Source organism: Eleginops maclovinus, chromosome 10 (assembly GCF_036324505.1).
Source record: "Eleginops maclovinus isolate JMC-PN-2008 ecotype Puerto Natales chromosome 10, JC_Emac_rtc_rv5, whole genome shotgun sequence".
Classification (NCBI taxonomy): Eukaryota; Metazoa; Chordata; class Actinopteri; order Perciformes; family Eleginopidae; genus Eleginops; species Eleginops maclovinus.
In genome coordinates, this window is record NC_086358.1 from 8306460 (window position 1) to 8324891 (window position 18432).

The 18432-nt window shown below is 39.9% G+C and overlaps 1 protein-coding gene across 1 annotated transcript in view; it reads right to left on the reverse strand.

Annotated features, from left to right (window-relative positions):
* Positions 1 to 1815: 1815 nt before the first annotated feature.
* Positions 1816 to 18432, reverse strand: part of plce1 (phospholipase C, epsilon 1) — a 74126-nt gene continuing 57509 nt past the window's right edge. Inside the window, 20 exon segments of the mRNA XM_063893116.1 lie at positions 1816 to 5038; positions 5792 to 5992; positions 6682 to 6894; positions 7006 to 7194; positions 7601 to 7798; positions 7891 to 8019; positions 8155 to 8273; positions 8684 to 8945; positions 10030 to 10137; positions 10139 to 10194; positions 11018 to 11311; positions 11548 to 11667; positions 13092 to 13209; positions 13329 to 13447; positions 16107 to 16148; positions 16405 to 16540; positions 16895 to 17053; positions 17539 to 17655; positions 17960 to 18067; positions 18181 to 18346. Coding sequence (XP_063749186.1) covers positions 5828 to 5992; positions 6682 to 6894; positions 7006 to 7194; positions 7601 to 7798; positions 7891 to 8019; positions 8155 to 8273; positions 8684 to 8945; positions 10030 to 10137; positions 10139 to 10194; positions 11018 to 11311; positions 11548 to 11667; positions 13092 to 13209; positions 13329 to 13447; positions 16107 to 16148; positions 16405 to 16540; positions 16895 to 17053; positions 17539 to 17655; positions 17960 to 18067; positions 18181 to 18346 — 2818 coding nt within the window. The 3' untranslated portion in view covers positions 1816 to 5038; positions 5792 to 5827.

Below are 18432 nucleotides of genomic sequence, written 5' to 3' on the forward strand. Positions count from 1 at the left end.
TAAGGGTCCCCCCTTATGTAAAAATTTGCTATTTTGATAAGGGTCCCCCCTTATGTAAAAATTATATATTTTGATAAGGTTCCCCCCTTATGTAAAAATTAGTTATTTTGATAAGGGTCCCCCCTTATGTAAAAATTAGTTATTTTGATAAGGGTCCCCCCTTATGTAAAAATAATATTTATTAGGTAAGGGTCCCCCCTTATGTAAAAATTAGTTATTTTGATAAGGGTCCCCCCTTATGTAAAAATTAGTTATTTTGATAAGGGTCCCCCCTTGTGTAAAAATTAGCTGTTTTGATAAGGGTCCCCCCTTATGTAAAAATTTGCTATTTTGATAAGGGTCCCCCCTTATGTAAAAATTATCTATTTTGATAAGGGTCCCCCCTTATGTAAAAATTTGCTATTTTGATAAGGGTCCCCCCTTATGTAAAAATTTGCTATTTTGATAAGGGTCCCCCCTTATGTAAAAATGTTTTTTTTTGATAAGGGTCCCCCCTTATGTAAAAATTAGTTATTTTGATAAGGGTCCCCCCTTATGTAAAAATTTGCTTTTTTGATAAGGGTCCCCCCTTATGTAAAAATTAGTTATTTTGATAAGGGTCCCCCCTTATGTAAAAATAATATTTATTAGGTAAGGGTCCCCCCTTATGTAAAAATAATATTAATTAGGTAAGGGTCCCCCTTATGAATAAATTAGCTACTTTGATAAGGGTCCCCCCTTATGTAAAAATTAGCTACTTTGATAAGGGTCCCCCCTTATGTAAAAATTAGCTATTTTGGTAAGGGTCCCCCCTTATGAAGAACATGTTATGTTGAAAATATTTGTTTTGATGAGGCCCTATCAAAAAGACCCTAAAAAGCAAGATAAAATAGTGTTGTTTTTACCCCACTAGGTTGATGTGATACCTTTGTATTTTGCATCAGAGGTTCATATAAATAACACAAAATATACTCGACAAATAAATTTCAATGTATATTGTTTGAGAATGAAAACCTCCGTGGTTCCTTGGTGGAATTCACAAGCACTATTAACTGCTAAAAATAAGCCCCAATTTGGACAGCTAGAAAAATGACTTCCTTTTCTGCTGTGGACTTAAAGCTGGAACATGACAGTAAGCATGAAGGTAAGACACTGTTTCTTAAAAATGTCATCGTTAATTATACCATAACAAAATCATAGTAAAGTATTTGATTAAAATGTAATAGCATAATGTCATTAAAGAAAGATGTGTATGCGTGACATAAACGAGTCATAGTAAGGTCTATAAGTATAGACTGTGTCTTACGATGTGTAACAAATCCAACTGAGGTTTAAGTTTACCCAAAAAAAGTCATTATACAGCATGTCGAACATATCAGAGGTATAGTATTTCCAGATTATCAGAAACATTTGTATTTAAATACAAAAAAGGTCACATTATGGTATGTGGAGAAAAAACAAAAAACACTTCAAAGTATAGAAGTCAAAAAAATGGTCGACAGTATGTTGAATAAAAAGGCACAGTAGAGTTTGCCAAAATGATGAGAAAAATGACATTATATTATATTGTGTTGAAAAAAACTATAAAAGATACATAATATAGTTTGTCGAAAATATCATCATGGTAGGTAGACTATATATAAAAAGGTCAAGCTTTAGGACTTCTAGCAACAAACATGATGTCAGGCTCTAAATATGTATTTTTCGCTAAAGAAAACACGGTGTATTAAATTTCCTCCTTCCTGTCTTGATGCTTACCTCCAACATTGTAAGCTAGGCATTGATCACAACTGTATCGTTTGTTAGGTTGTTGCCACTCAGCTCACACTGCAGCAGTAAGATTTGTAGTTATATTTTTATTGTGATCCTGCTAAATGACAATTCCACCATTTCTCTTACATTTAAAAATTCAAGTAAATAGACAAATGTTCACATGATAACATGAATAGTGAATGTTAAAGGGTATACTGCACATCTTCTGGAAACAACAGAGTGCTAATAATGAAACACACATGTCATAATCACGATATAATGAATACAGCAAGATGGGTATTTGTCAGCTTTTATCCACATTTCTGAAAGGTCACACAATAAAAAGGCATTCAAAGACGCTGCTGTGTGCTGCAGAATAACATGCCAGGCCAATGGATACTGCTGAATATTTTACACATAAAGTAAAATACTTTTCTAGTCTCTAAATAAGTTTGAGTAAAGTCAGGGCAGTGGAGAGTTAATCCTCTCACATATTCAAATAAATAAAAAAAACTACTTACAGGAAATACACAAACAGAGAAATGCCAACCAGGGCTTCACATTAAAATAAATAACATCGGGTTCAACGCATTAAGAAATGGTACATTCAGAAATGAGGTCTACGTGTTCGAAAGAAGGGAGAAAATCTGCTTCACTGATTCTAAATGTAACGGAAAGGGACATGTTCTGTTAGTTACACATAGTTACACAAGCAGTTGCTTTTATCACAGGTTTAGAGTTGTGGTTTTAATTTCAATCTAGATTTAGATCAGTGATAACAGATAAGCTGTGTGTGAGAATGACATTTAAACAAATCAAGGTAAGGACTTACTAACCAGGAGTATTGCACTCAAATTCAAACATCATTACTTGGCACTCAGTAAAGTCTTTTTTTACGGACAGATGAAAATCAAAGGAGACAATATTTACTTTTGTGGAGCATGGACGATAAAAGAAAAAGGGAAACATTATAATAGAATTTGGTGTCTGTCATGTGTTATGTTGGATTGTGTTGAAAAACAGTACAATTCATCTGAATCCCAAATTGTTTTAAGGTTTACAACTCACAAAACTGATTTTCTTCAGATGTAATGAAGGAAATATGTCACACGATGGTTAGATTATGGTTTTAGGGTCTGTTTTCTTATTTTCGCCAAACAAATTGGTGTAGTGTCAATACATGTTTAGGCTAGTGGCAAGGAAACACTATGTATTAATAACTGAAGTGCCAAATAATACTTTTTTATAAAGATAAAAGGTCATCTACACCTACAAATATGGAAATGTTACACATCAAAACATAAGAAAGGGGAATAGTGGCCCCTAGTCAATCACATTTAAGTAAATGTTCAGGAAAGAAAATGCAAATGAGCAGTAGAAATAGAGAAATAAAGAAACGTCTAAAGTCATTATTGACAAGCTATCAAAACTACTCATCTAGAAAGATCCTGCATTTAAAATCAAGAGGCGCAAATCTAAATACAATTTCATCTATTCTTAAGGAAGATATGTGTTACATTTGAGTTCCACAAAAGGTTTAAGAACAAAAATCTCACGCTCTCCTCAAATCTAAATTCGCAACTGGAAATGACAGTAAAACATACGGTTAGCACAAAAAAACTAACATGTTTTTGACGACCTCACAACAATCGAGTCTCTCTTTTCAGACAGTTAAAGAAACACACGGAAATGACAGCAAAAGGAAAAATGTGCAAAATATTGTTTTAAGAAGACCTGGCTGTGTTTCTCCAAAGGATCTTAAAACTATAATCATTATTCCCTACAAACAAAGGAGGAAATATTTATTTGTTTTAGGCCTGTGAACAGTGTTAGCAAAGACACAAACTGGGAACTAATATCTGGTCACATTGTAATCCTCATTAGGAAAGATAATCTGATATTTTGGCCAATTATAGAAACATTTTATTTTGGTTAAAGTATTGTACGGCCACAAGACAATATTTCACTTTCACTTCATTTCTTAAGCCATCATAAGTGTTTCAGAGATGTTTACATTTATAAACATAACTTCTTTCAGGACTTTTGTCCCGAAATAAAATGCTTTGTGAAACCAGCCTGATATACAACTACACCATGACTTCATTAACTGCAGGGCAGTATGGCATCAGTTAAAGGCAACTCTATCACAAACAAAGTGATATGGGATGGTTTCACATCTGCCCCTGCACTAGTTAATGTTGCAGACTGCCTTGAAATGCTCGGCACGTATCGTCACCTTCAGGGCAGCGACAGCAGTGTCCAAGAAACCCCCTGAAGCACTGCCGCTCCTTTACAGAATATCTGAACACTGCTTCATCCTGGGAGCGCTGCCCAACATGAGCCCTTACAGTACTGTGAAACTGGAACAGGAAGAAATAACCAAACAAGCCAGCTTGTCAGCCTCCTTCACAATGCCTTAGAAAGAAAGAGCTCATACCTGAGAAAGAGAGAAGAATACTTTTTAACCTCTTCCGCTCACATCTCCCTTTCCTCTCGGACATGCAGACCTCCCTCTGTCTGCTCTGTGCTTCATTTGTGCGATACAAGCAAAGGGGGAACCAATAACAAACCTTCTTGGAACCGAATACATAATAAAGTCATCCTGTGCTAGGACTCTATCTCTTGGATTACATCTGGTTCTCATTCAACCCAGAGGACATTTGCAGCCCTCCTTCATCTCTCATGGTGTCATTTTTGGGGAGATAAAAACTGGCCCCCATTCCTGCTTCTCCTTCAAATGTGCTTCAGGGAAATGCTCCTTTTATCGTCAGGAAAAGGAATACTTTGAGACCCTGATCACATACGACTTCAATAAGAGCAGCTGCCTCTGGTTCTCCGCCTCTCTGTGGAGCTGCTCTACAACCAATAAACCAAGAAGAGCTTCCTGCCGCCCCCCCCCACATGATCGTCACCATTTTAAAGTGATGCTGAGTTAAACCCCTGCCCATCATGTGACCACGCAAAGAGGGCTGAATCACATCCTCAACTTGCTCAACCAACAAGAGGAGCATTTGACTCCTTTGAGAGGAGCGTATCCCAGAATCCCACAATGTGTCGGACGTCTTTTTTTGAAAGGAGAACCCTCCAAATTTAGAAGTGGCCAACCTTAGTGTCTCTCTTCATTTGTGGATCTTCCAGTTCCTGAGCAGGTGGAGCTTCCAGGTGGAGGGGGTCAGAGAGGAGGTGGGCAGGTGGAGCTGCTCCTTTAAGGAGGATGATGAGGAGGAAGAGGTCTGTAGGAACCTCCCTGCCCCCACCCTGCCCTCTGACACCCACGCCTTCAGCCCTGCAGCTGCAGACAGATACCCTGCAGATTAAAAAAAACAACACTCAGTAACATAACGAATAATTCCACACTTCAGAGATAAGACCTCTGGTAAAAACAACAGGTGGCATTTACTGGAAATGAAATGTCGTACATGATAACAGAAATAAATCGCTAATATAGCAACAAAGAAGTTCTACTGGAAGCTAAAAGAATAGCACGTTTATCTCCCTGCACAAAATGGAAGTGCAGGGTCCCCCCTTTTTACATTATCAAAAGAATATTTTCTATATAAGGGGACCCTTATCGAAAAGATCATTTTTACATAACGGGGACCCTTATGTAAAAATGTATTTCTTTGAAGTCGTTCTTTATTTAGCATTTTTTGTCCAGATACAGTTCATAAATCAATCCTACATCCAGCTACATCTTTTCTACATAAATTGGTTTTCTGTTCAACTTATCAGAGTTTTAGGGTCAAAACTATAAAAGTCTTTGAGTCTGAGAAGAGTTTCAAATAATAAAAGAACAAACTCAATATATGAATAAATGGATTCAATAGGATTCTGAATTAAGTTTATGAGGTTCAGATTTGACCAACTTTGCACAAACTTAACTCAAATCCCTTAAAAGAAAAAAATGAAATCTTGACTATCATTTTTTTTTTGTGAGAAGGAAAGTGAGTTTACATGCGTTACCAACACCAAATGTGACCCTAATCCTGTTCCCCGATCTGTATCGAGGAATGCAAATGCCCCTTTAGTGATGTTAGATGTTAGAGACAACATACGGTACCTCTGTTGTCTTCCCATGCACAGACAGCAGTGAGCCTCACTCCTGCAGCTCGGTCAGAGCCACACAGCATGCCGCTCTATCATCCTTACTCTGCGCCGGACTGTCCACCCCCCCACCTGTCGTCATGCTGCGGCTGCGACTGGTCAGCTTCTTCAGCTCGCTGGCGAAGGAAATGACTTTCTTTTTGTCTTCCCGCACCACCTGGGAACAAAAAAGGATCAATGATACTGCAGATAGACAGAATGTAGAGGAATGTGATTTTACTTCTATACATTTAATACTTTTTCTTCCTGTTCCATTGTGTTTTATACTCAAGAACTGTAGTAACTTTTATTTATTTATTAGTAACTCCTTGTGTCGTATCCTATCAATCATTCTTTGTGCGGTAATTATTTAAAACAAATGAATTAACATGCTTAAAATATTAAACTTTGATTTAATCAGGCAGCTCATATGAACATTATTACTTACAAACATGTCAGCACAAAATGCCTCAAGTATAAAACAACGATAAATAAATGAAATAAATACTGAAAGTCAACATATTAAAAAAATCATAAATATGATAGGTGTTACATTAAACAATATTAACAGATAAAACTTTACAGCAAATTATAAAAACAACAACAAAGCACAGAAAAGCAGTTCAAATAAGCGGAGCAGCATCAGGTTAAAGCACATACAAGCCATCATGCAGGTGTGGAAACACAAAGGCAAGCACATTACAACATGGCGGGAACGAGATGTGAATGAACAGCATGTTAGTGTAACAGTCAAAGTTCCTTAGAGCAGAAAACATGCATATGGGAGAGACGCCATTCACAAAAACATGGAAAATAAGCACTAAAAGGTCTCTAGCACAGGGAATAGGTCAGCATGTTTAGAGCTACCTGCTCTTTGAATTTAAGAATGAACTTTCCCGCGCCCCTCCAGCGGCTCTGAGCTTGGTAGACACACTCGTGATCGAGCAGCACCCGCTGCAGGGGCTTGGAGGTGGAGGACTTCTTCGAGCCGGCGTCCTTCGTCACTTCCTCCATCAGGAGGTAGTCACATGGGTTGGGATTGGCTAGGATGCTGTAGGAATACTTGGCCTTTGACAGAGTCTAGACAGATAGATAGATGGGAGGGGAAATAAGTTAAGACACTTTAGGGTTGGTGTACACATCTTTTATAAGTTGTAATGATGTCATCAGGTGCATCTTGACCCTCCGCACCTGCTGTATGATGTCCTGAGCCGTGCTGTAGCGCGGGGCCTTGATCACAGTGTGCGGCTGCTCTGGGGAAACTTCATGGACCTGGACGAAGAACATATCGTCCTCTGATGCTCCTCCTCCTACTCCTTCTCTACCTCCTACTGTCACCTCGTCCTCTCCGTCCAGCACCGAGTTCTTGTCATTCAAGTTCTGCAAGAAAAAAAAATGCACAGCAACATAAATCCAGATTTAAATTGAGTCATATGCAAATGTACTTAATGTAGCTACCTCAAATGAACCCCCCTGTCCCTTTAAGTGTTTATTTCAATGCATTATAACTTGTATAAGACAACCACAAGAGGGAGCCATAGTCTACATGATGGAGCACTAAAAAGGTGTGTATTGGCTGCTTTTTATGGTAGTTATGTAATAAATGTAACCAGAGTCACTGGGTGATCAATAACATAAACACAGATTAAAGTGTTTTGTATTATTCAACAGATACAATTTAAAAAATTGAAGTAATTGAATACCATAAAACTCAAGTAATAAATAGGTTTATTGCAGATAATATCCACTGAGATCAGTTTTATAGAGAGTGTGTGTCTGTGTGTACCTCCTCTCTTGTTTTGAGGCAGATCCTCCCCACGTATCCCTCCTCTGAGTTCCAGCTGGAAACCAGTCTGACCACTTCCTCCTCCGGTGCCAGAGGACGGTGCTGAGCACAACGCTTCACCTCGCTGCGCTCCTTCAACAGAGGAACCTTCTCCTCACACAGGAAGTACTCTGATGGGTTTCCCGAAGATGCTACGACCTGCGTAAGGAGGTATGACATAACACGACTAATGAAAAATGCCCCAAAAGAGAGACAAAAAACTCAAATCACCACTTTACTTTTGTACTAACCGTGTCCAGCAGCTGCTTGGCGGTGGTCTGCTCTGTCACAGAGAACACGGTGAAGAGTTCAGGGCCAGGAGCTGCGTACACCGTCACCTTGTGCTGCTGCGACGCGTGTTTCTCCTCTGAACTGAACAGCTGTGAGGAGAGCAGCAGGTTATGACAAACACACTGTCCTATTACTGCTTCAGCCGACAGTCTTTGAAGCACAATTGGAGGTACAGCACCCACAACCCCTGCTATTTCAGAACTTGAAAAGCTGCCAAGTCTTACCAGTGATGAGGGAGTAGCGCCCCCTGTGGGACCTTCCTCTATTCTGCGGCTGTAGATAAACAAGCTCGACACTTCCAGGGGTTCATTATGCTGCGTCCTCAGCTGGACATGTCTGTAACCTGAAACAAGAACATACATTTTTATTACATGTAGTCCAATAAAACCAACAATAACATTGTTTTGGAGAATCTTGCAATAGGTTGAATTGATTTGTATTAGTCAGGAACAAAACAAAAAAATCATGCCTCAATTATAGTTCATTTCAAAGCCCTTTATAAAATAAATTATATATATTGTAAATATTTTCTGCAGTGTCTGTCATTTGAATTAACTGCACATACTTCCTTAAACGTTGCTAATCAGGATTGTTTTTAAACTATTTTTTCAATGTTTTTCCAATAGCGTATTTCAGAAAAACAATACCTGCAGAAATTGTTATTGATTTATAAATACTTAAATATTTGCAGTCATTAAGTTCCATGCTTTCTCATGGTTGTATCTGCAGAATCTTATCTTCTTAGACTCCTACCTGGCTTGAGGGCCTTCAGAGGCAGCGTCCTCTGAGCAGTGGTCTGGGAGCTGTTGTTCTCCACCACGGCAAAGCGCAGGAAGCACATCTCTTCGAAGTGCACGGTGAACTGGAAGTGCTCGCTCCACATGGGGTTCAGGGTGTTGCGGTGGATGGGCTTGGTGCGGAAGTGGCAGCTGTCGATGGACATGCCCAGAACATCCACCTCAATGCAGGGGCTGCCAGCGTTATTCACGGGACACACGTTCTGACCAGAGACAATCTGAGAAGGAAAACAGAGAGACGGGGAGTGAGGATTAGAGAACAACAATATACACACTGTGTTAACAGCACTAAAATCAATGTTATTTTTTTGCTTATTGGATGGACACTCGAGCAGGCCGCAGAAGCCAACAAAATCAGTGAGGTCACTTTGACCCGCAAACACAGACTTTACGTTACGTTCACACACACACTCACACACACAGGTAATACGAATCCCTTGTGTTAATACTCCAGATCAGTGTTCATGATGAGAGTATGTTAGCAGATAACCTGAACCTCTCAGAGTCAATAGTAAAGATGTAAATAAAAGCAGATATATTATCAAAAGTTCCTAATTATAACATGATTTTGTTGTGTAATTCCAACATTAAGTCAAGCTTTTACTTACAGTCTTCCTGTCAACAAATCCTACACTCCTACTTTGCCAAGAAATTAACCCTAGTCTGAAATATTTTTCCCAGTTTTATTTTGACCAATACAGTTAAAGTCTGTAACTTGAACTTACGTTTTGTGATGATGCAATAACGTTAGGGATTTCATTGTTCAGTTCCACAAACAATATTCAAAAGTGCAGACAGACGGAGGGGGGTTGTGAGACAGAGTTGACATATTGCAATGCACAGCTTTTATGAGGTCCTGTTCTCAATCACTGGTATATGGAGCTTACTGGGTGGCCCTCATGATTGTCACATATAAGCACGTAGAGACCTCTTCACAATAAAACTGTCCAAACACACCTTAATGACCCTAATATTAGTAACAACTGTAGGAGGGACCAGTTAAAACGCCTGTGCATAAATTGCAGGCAAGGTTATGAAGGGAAAACAAGCTAAAGAAAGATTTGAGACTTTTAAAACTGTACCATGAAACATTTTATATTTGCAGCTATGATAGGATCCGAGACTCTTTACTTAGGAAATGGATTGCACAGTACTCCTGAATATAAACCGACAGTATGAAAGAGGTTAGTAATAAGTAATATAGGAAGGAGTGAGGATGAGAGTGCAGAGCACGACCTATCCGGGACAAAGTCGTCCTCCTGATTGATTTTCCACTCTGCTCCAAATGTCACATTAACTCACAGTGAGAGAGTAGACGGCGGGGCTCATCTTCTCCACATCCCTCTCCATCGGACAGAACTGCTGATAGAGTGGACAGCTACGGTCCCACAGCACCGCCGGCTTCAGGACAGTAGCCACAGCCGCCGTTGGCCTCGAACAGAGCTGTGTTCAACTGCATGGGCAAGTCTGAGGGGAAAGAAATCAGGTAATGATATAAACAAATGACAGTTCTTAATTAACCTGAGGATGTCAAAAAGTTGAATAACACCGACAAACATTTTAAATTTGATGCGGTAGTTGTTTTACTAGGTTGGATTTTTTTGTTGGTGTTTGCTTTATAAGAGTGCAGGTAATTGTCTTCTTACACACAGCTGGATGATTGTGTTGAGTAAAATGTATTTCTAAATGATTGGGAGAATGATTTGAAATACAGAGACAGAGGAAACATGAGGGTTGAACTAAAGTGAAAGAAGTAAAAAGGAAGGGAGTGGGACAAAAATCTAACGAGAATAAGAAAGAGGAGGATGAGAGGTTATTCTAAATGTTATATGCCTTTTAGAGAAAGCAACTTCATCTGAGGTCAGACAGCGAACACAGACAGAAGATCATTTGCGGAATGAGAAAAAGACTTGATAAAGGACAGAGTAAGTTAGAAAGAACTAGTAAAAGAAAGAAAGAGGAAAAAGAGAGCAACAGAAAACATAGACAAAATAAGAAAATGAGAGAAAATGGGAACGTTGGGATCAATAAGTCTTTTAGATATTTTCTTTCAAATTGTAAAAAGCTTGCATTATCATTTAAACGAGTCCTTGACTTTGCTCTGTATCACATTACAAAGGAGGAAGATGACAGAATATACTTTCCTTTATGTTCCTACTTGGGATTAAGTGATATGATATACATAAAAAAGGGACTTAATGAGTAATGTTTGATGGTGAGTGAGTCATACATTAACAGAGAGTACTGTTTAAGTAATTTGCACACATAGAGTTTCAGCGTCTCCCCTCACCATCAGTCTGATAGTTGAGGGCCACCAGCTGGATGCCGTGCAGCCAGAAGAGCAGAGGGTTGGGGTTTGTCGAGTCGATCCTAGTGGCTGCTGGGTAAGTTCTGAGCAGCTGGCAGCCCGTGTGCTGGATCAGCTTCTGAGAGTAGCGGCGACACAGGCGCTTGGCGGCGTTCTCGTTGACGGAGGAGATGTGATAGCACTTGGGCGTGCGGATGATGGCGCTGAGTGAGGTGGGGGGGTTCAGGATGGGAGATGTCTGCTGCTGCTCCTCCCAGCTCAGTCGCTCGCTGCCACCTAGAGGGAGGAGAGGGAGACATTTAAAGGCCATGCTGCATTTAGGGATATGATTGTCCATGAAGAGTTAGAGCAGCTATAAGAACCAATCAGGATTCAGCAAAGGTTTAATCAAAATCTGATGACAGTTTTTCTGGCCCAATTAAAATACTTGTTTAGTTGCACCCATAAACCGATACAAGGAACAAATAAATACAATATATTTTCAATTTTCAAGAATCTGATGCCCTGCTCACCTTTACCAGGGGTGCGGCTCTGAGTCAGCGCGGGAGCAGGAGCTGTACCAAATATGGACTTCATGCTCTTTCCCCGGTCCTTCCCTCTGCCAGAGCCGGCAGGAGACAGCGTGGACAGGCCTGTGTTCCCACACACAAGAAGCAGACGGAGGAAAGTGGTCAATAATGCAACACAGACAGACTGGAGACACCCGGCTCATGACATCAGTATCTCATAATTTGTTTCTCAAACATCCAGGAATCATTTTCTCTAAACGTCGTCACTTTCTGTCATACGGAGATGGTTTTTTCTCCCACTCAGGCGTCACTCCAAGTGCATTTGTTTTAATGAGGATGGACGATTAGAGCAGATAGCACTGATTTTAATTTATGTAGCTTGTTTTTGTTCTGTAAAATATTGCCTAAACTCTGTGGGATGACTTAAAGAATGCAGCACGAGCAGAAAGATGCTTCAAATCTTCTTCGCTAATGTCTTGTTTGTTATGGTAATAACATTCATGTCGCTCAATTGATGAATATTAATGGCGTGTAATACATTTAAAAACTGTGAATCATGAACTTTTTATTATTCGTGCCTGATCTTTTGTCTTCTTTTCAACTTAATATCCGAGGTAAGAAATGTGTCATGCATTTTCTTTATTTTAAGTACATTTTAGGGCTGTATAAACATTTGTAAACAATTTTTTTAGAAGTAAAATGTCTGTCTGCCGCAAGTTCAGACCGCGGAAAGCGACAACAAATCGGCTGCCTGTAAGAATTGGGCTGCTTGCCCCGTCTCCTCTTTCTCAGATCTCAGGTCCCTGGAAACAGTAAACAAATAAAATACCAGTGGAAACACAGCCACGTTTATAAGGGCAAATGTCATGTAAAGTAAAGAAGAGACAAGCAGAGAAGAGAAGATACTTGAGGGAGGAACGAGATAAGAGGTTGATATTTAGCTTGAGATAATGGTGTCATGGAACAAAAAAAGATCCCCAAAAAAGAGGAAAAAGGAGACGTTTTATGAGGTTGAAGAACCCAGAGTCAAACATCGTGAATCAGATCAGAAAGCATTTTTAAATGATCTAAAATAAAAACCTGTATTGTCATTTTAATCAGTTTAAGCTGAAGGGAGTGGGAAGTAAGAGAGACTCTTAGTCTAATGTAAACCTGGGAGGCAATCCCAAAAACATTTCCTTAATAGACAACAACTGTGCTGTTTGTGTGCCGCTCTGGGACTGACAGACCAGTGAAGTAACCGTATCTTTCCCCCGGGGAAAGAAGGGGTTCGTCATCTCTGTGTGTGTCCAGTGTGGGAGAGGACTGGAGTGTAACACTGGGATATTAAATGTCTTCCAATGAAAAAATCTAAAAACACGTGGAAAGGTTTGACCTCTTATATATAACATGGGAATGGATTGGACTGGGACGAGACAAAAAAAGTTGTATTAAACATGATAACAGGAGAGAAGAAAAAAGGGAAGGAAGACAGTAACACTCCCAATGTGCATGATAAAAAGTAGAGAAAGAAAAGAGCAGTGACTGTACGAGGAAATGTTCTGTACCAGGGAATTTCACAGCCTGGCAGTAGATGATGAGGTCGGACAGCTCCTGGGCAATCTGTCGACTCTCCTTTTTGTTCTGAGGAAGGTAAAACTCCTCGCCAAGCTCCATGTCAAACACCTACAGGTGCAGGAGACACATGACATGGACAGTTAACACTGAACCTGAGGAGGCGGTGATGTATTACAGGAGCAAATGCCGAGCTTATAGAACTACTAGCAATGAAACGGGCTTCTCACCTTTCCTTTGCTCGGCGTGGTGCTGTCAGACTTCTTCATCCTCTTAGGTATTTCATCAACAGGTGGCTCCTCTTTGTCCGCTGGGCTTTTCCCCTCTGGTTTGTCATCCAGGATGTTATCTGTTGAGAAAACACAATGAATTATAGAAGCTCTCAGGTGTTAATAAATGTGAGTGCAGCAGAATGGATCTAGCAGAGCACACATCCTCAGGGAACGTTTGAGGAGTAAAGCAGATGTCATAAACAAACAGATTTATGTGCAGCGCGAGTTAGCATTGGCATGAGTTTGATCAATGCACAAACTGCAGAACATTAATGCTGTAGTACGCTCATAGTGCTGAAAAGACATGGGTGCAACCGACTGCTCATAAACAGGGAGAAGAAGAGGTTATTGCAAATCAAGCAACCTTCCCCCGAAATACACCTCTCTTTAAGATCGCACATCTTTCTTATTCCTGCACACCTCTCCAATCAGATTTTCTATAGCCCAAAGTGCATCAGCAGACAAGATTTGATCTAGGATAGTGGAAAAAGAACTAGCCTGGAGCTAAAAAATGGACTAAAAAGGATAAAAGCCTGATTTAAAATGTAATTTCCTATATATATATACTGAATCACCAGTAAGGCATGTCAGAAGATGTAAATTAATCTGCAGGAATGTTCCTTTGTTTTTAATTAGGAATAGGGTTGTGTAAATACAGTCAGAGCTTTTATAGGCCACTACAGTTAACTACAGTTTAAAATGAAATCACAAGCATGTTTTGGGTATGTGAATCAAGATAATGGTTCTGCGTTTAATTCACCTATTAGCTATGCCTTTTAGATGACTGCAAAAGGGGATGATTACAGAATAATTATAATGACTAAAGCACTGTCAGAGCACATGAGCAGGATCCCAGGCGTAAGCCCAGGAAGGTTCCTCCTCGTTGATATTCAAAGCAAAGTCCATCGACTGTAAACAGGAGCAACAGGAGGGAGTTCTTCCCTTTTTCTCCCATTTCCTCCTACACATTTATCACAGCCAAAAACACAGCGAGAAACATATCAGCTTGAAAACGACAGAAGCTTTTTATCACAGAAAACTTGTTTAATTCCTGACGTTTGGAATCTAGAGCTGACCCTGGATGTCACCCTGAAGACAGAAGCCAGAGAAGTGAGTCAGGCCAGACTGTGCCTGGAGGGAGTTACCGTTAAACAATTGACGGTGGCGACTTGGCAGTTTAAAGCTCAAATATTTGTGTGTACAGGGCCAGCTGAAGTTAAGTAGAAGCATGTCGGGTCAAATGGAGAATGTTGATGGTGGAGGGAATCAATCATGGTTAATATGTCACTGACAAAAAATGGAAGTATCGAAATCTAGTCACTCTGAGGTCTTTGGCCATTCAATTCTTCCAACAGGGACAAGCAGAGGGCAGGGATAGGAGGGAGCCATGGTGGGACTGCGACCAGGATAGGGTAGTTTCCCCTGGTCTGTTGTTTAGTGCGGGGGCAGCGTAGGGCCTGAGAAACCAGATGGCTTTGTTTTGTTTTCCTGATGAGTCTGCCCAGCTTCTAGCGAGGTCACTGACAAAATATAGTATGGAGGGAAAGAAGAGGAATCTAACTGACACTGCCTGAAATAAATAAACATTCGTTCTACACACGGCTATGATTTTGTTTCATTCATAATGACATATTTTTCAGTCAATTTAGGAGTAGACTGTGAGGTCCTAGCCTTACCCTTACTGCACTAAATCAGAGGTTTTGTGAATAATTCCTAGAGGTTATAGCTGATATACTTGTGAACCTGCTGTTAAAGCAGAGTGTCAAACCTGCTCTCAAAGACACACACAAACAAAAGCACATTTCTTTTGTTTTTTAAATAATATCCATCAGATGATGAATACACACAGCTGGCATACACAGTCAAAAGAAGCAGGCTGGGAGTTCAGGGTGCTTGTTGTATTATCATAATAACACATATGAAGCATACCTAATGTCGTGAAACATCCACTGTTAGCACTTTAGCATTAATAAATGTTCTTTGACAGCCGTGTGTTGTGAATATTATATCATTATGAATACAAGCGATTAGTAGAAGTGGTCTCAGTACAAAACATGGTTGTCTTTATCTTGTTAGCTACATTGGAGAATGAGGGAGGATGTTTTGTAACAGAGGTCAGAAGTTGAAGCTCACACTAATTAAATAATAAACTATCAAACCAAACGACTTCCAAAATCTTCTCCATCTTTGTCCCACTTCTATTACACTTCTGTATTTTTTGTATTAAAAATAAAAATATGAATAATAACAAAAAGGTAAAAAACAAACTCTTTTTAACCAATAAAAAAATGGAATGGAATTAAAGGTTTTACTGGGTTTCAGATACAATCCACTATGTTGTTTTGATTGCTGTTTAACATGCACAATTGAAGGCTGCGGTTCAGCAAAACATAACTTAACAACAAGCAGAAAGCTAGCAGCTGTTACAGTATGAAGGCACAAACAGGAGTCAGTGTAAAGCAATGATGCAGATCACGAGGATCAACATACCAGTGTTTCCTCTGTTGTTGTTCTGCAGGTGGTAGAAATACATTTCGAACAATCGACTATTATTGAAAAGTCGAAATCTAAATGTGGCATTTCAATAAGTACTAATGCAAATGTAACCATTTATATATTATTGCACATTTCTTACAGAACGAAATACATAAACGAAAGAACAGCAACTACCAGCACAAAACAACATTTGATGGAAACACTGGTACGTAGAGAGGCGCATCATAGCCGTGCATTTACCTTCCAGACTATACGAGGCAGTAGAGGCTGTGAGGACATCAGCTAAGTGGAAAACAGGCAAGATCAATTATGAAAGAAAGGGAGTGAGAATGATCAACATAAAGAAAGTGTTAGAAAAAGAGACAGAATAAAAGTGTGAACAGAAACTGATTCAAAGGTTACATCACATCAATCTACATTTAATTAAGAATCATTTTAGCCGGAGAATCCATTGAAATCTAAGATCAGTGAAGTTTTTGTGTTTAGCTTCTGAAGTTTCGTCTCCAGGGATCACACACCCCATCCCAGTTCTCCTTACCATCTGATAGAGACTCATAGTCGTAGTCGTACTCGTCTTCTTCCTCTTCCTCATCCTCATTGGTGTGGTTGTTAGGTGAAGTAGCCGCTGGTGACCCGTTGCTAGCCTGAGCCTGCATGTGGGCCAGCTGGTGAGCCTGTAGACGGGTTCACATGTTGTTTTAGAAAACAGAAAGTGCTGCAAAGTGAGAGTACATAAGTCATATTTACGATGATACGGTATACCGGTCTCACTTTTGATCTACATCTACCTATTGCATGTGAATTTTAAACTATCTGCAGAGAATCTTTAGCGCATATATACGAAAGAACATTATCTTAGGAAAACTGAGTGAAAATGGTGTACAGGAGGTGTGCATTTGAGCCCATTAGCATCTATTATTTACGTGACAGCACTCCGCTAAATATTGAATGTACTAACGCTACCTGCTAACTATAAATAATGTACATGTTTATGAATGTGTGCACAGGAAACCCTCATCCTTCTTGACCTTCTGTTTGAGTATGTCCACCGGCGCCTGGTGTGCTTTGAGCTTCTTGTTCTTGAGGAGTATTCTCCCCCGCAGCTGCAGCGGAGACGGCAGGTGAGGGTCATCGCTGAAGTCACTTTCAAAGAGGAAGCGCGTCACAAGGCGTTCCCCAATCACCGTCTAAAGGTACATATTCAAAACGTGAGAGACACACAGTTAATAAATGATATGTGGGACAGACCAGAATATAATGCTAAGTGATAGAAGGGATTTTATCAACATAAATAGGATTCCAAATAAACAAGTTCAAGTGGATGTAAGTTGGCCAGTGGCAAACAGTTGTCTCATCATGAAAGACTCTTTTTTTTATCAAGCCACTCAGAAGTCCGTCTCCAGGGAGGAAAGGAGGCTGGGAAGTTTTGTTAGATGAAAGCACGACAATGTTCCATGATATCTCTGTCATGCCCAGATTTGTGTGGTTGAGTAAACAACAAAGAAAGGCACCGTTTTCAGCCTGAATTCTATCAAAGCGAGCCTCTGGCTAGAGAAAATATGGGTTCGGAAACCTAAAATCATTAGCTTTCGACCGTTACTCAAGTGTGGTTGGGCCACAAACTGGTAGGAGTATGAAATTCCCTGTATATAAAGCATGGTCATGTTCATACCTTGAAGATTTCAGCCATCTTGCGCTGCTGTGGAAGGGAGCAGTGGTTCTCTATGGACAGGATGACGGGCATGTCCGTATTGACAAATGCTGACCGGTTTACGGCTTCCACCACATCCTGTAATATCATATAAGAAATGGTATTCTCAGAAACAGCAATCAAAAACAACTATAAGACAATGAAGCTGTGTGGAGAAAAACTGACATTTTCCTCAACAGCAAGCAGCTGATGAACTGAGGTCAGTAGATTTGTCTTATTGTTCACGTATAAATGCGTCAGACAGCATTACAGTTGTGTTTGACGAAACGGCTCCGTTGTGATACATTTTGCCAAGTATCGGAAAGCCAAAAGAGCCAGTGATTGATTGTTCTTTTTTTCCAAACCTCTTTTCTCTGTTTAATTATCAAAATGCATTTCTAACCTTGAAGGGTATTTTAGTGGTGAGCGTGTGTCCATGGTAAATAACTGGCATGCCATCATCTCCATCCCAGCAGTCCAACTCCACGCTCCTACAGCCTTGCAGAAGCACCTGGAGAAAGATTGGATTTAATGATCAGAAACCGTATGAAAACGAGAGTAATGGGTCCAAATTTAAGAATACAATTTTAAGATATAGCTTTAATATGTGAAAGGCGAACTCACCTGACTGTAAAGCTCAACAGAGGACTCTCCTTTGAGCTGGTGTCCAGTCAGATAGGTGTTGTGAGAAGACTCGATGTAGTAGTAGGACAGAGGGTACTGCAGCTCCTCTGGGTTCACCTGGGATTCCTCATTACGAGAAGCAAAGTTCTCCTTATCCATCAGGAATCTGGTATGGAGGATGGGATTGTTTGATAAAAGAAACATAATGCTACTATAAACTCCCCATATGTTATGTCATTTTTTAATTTTATA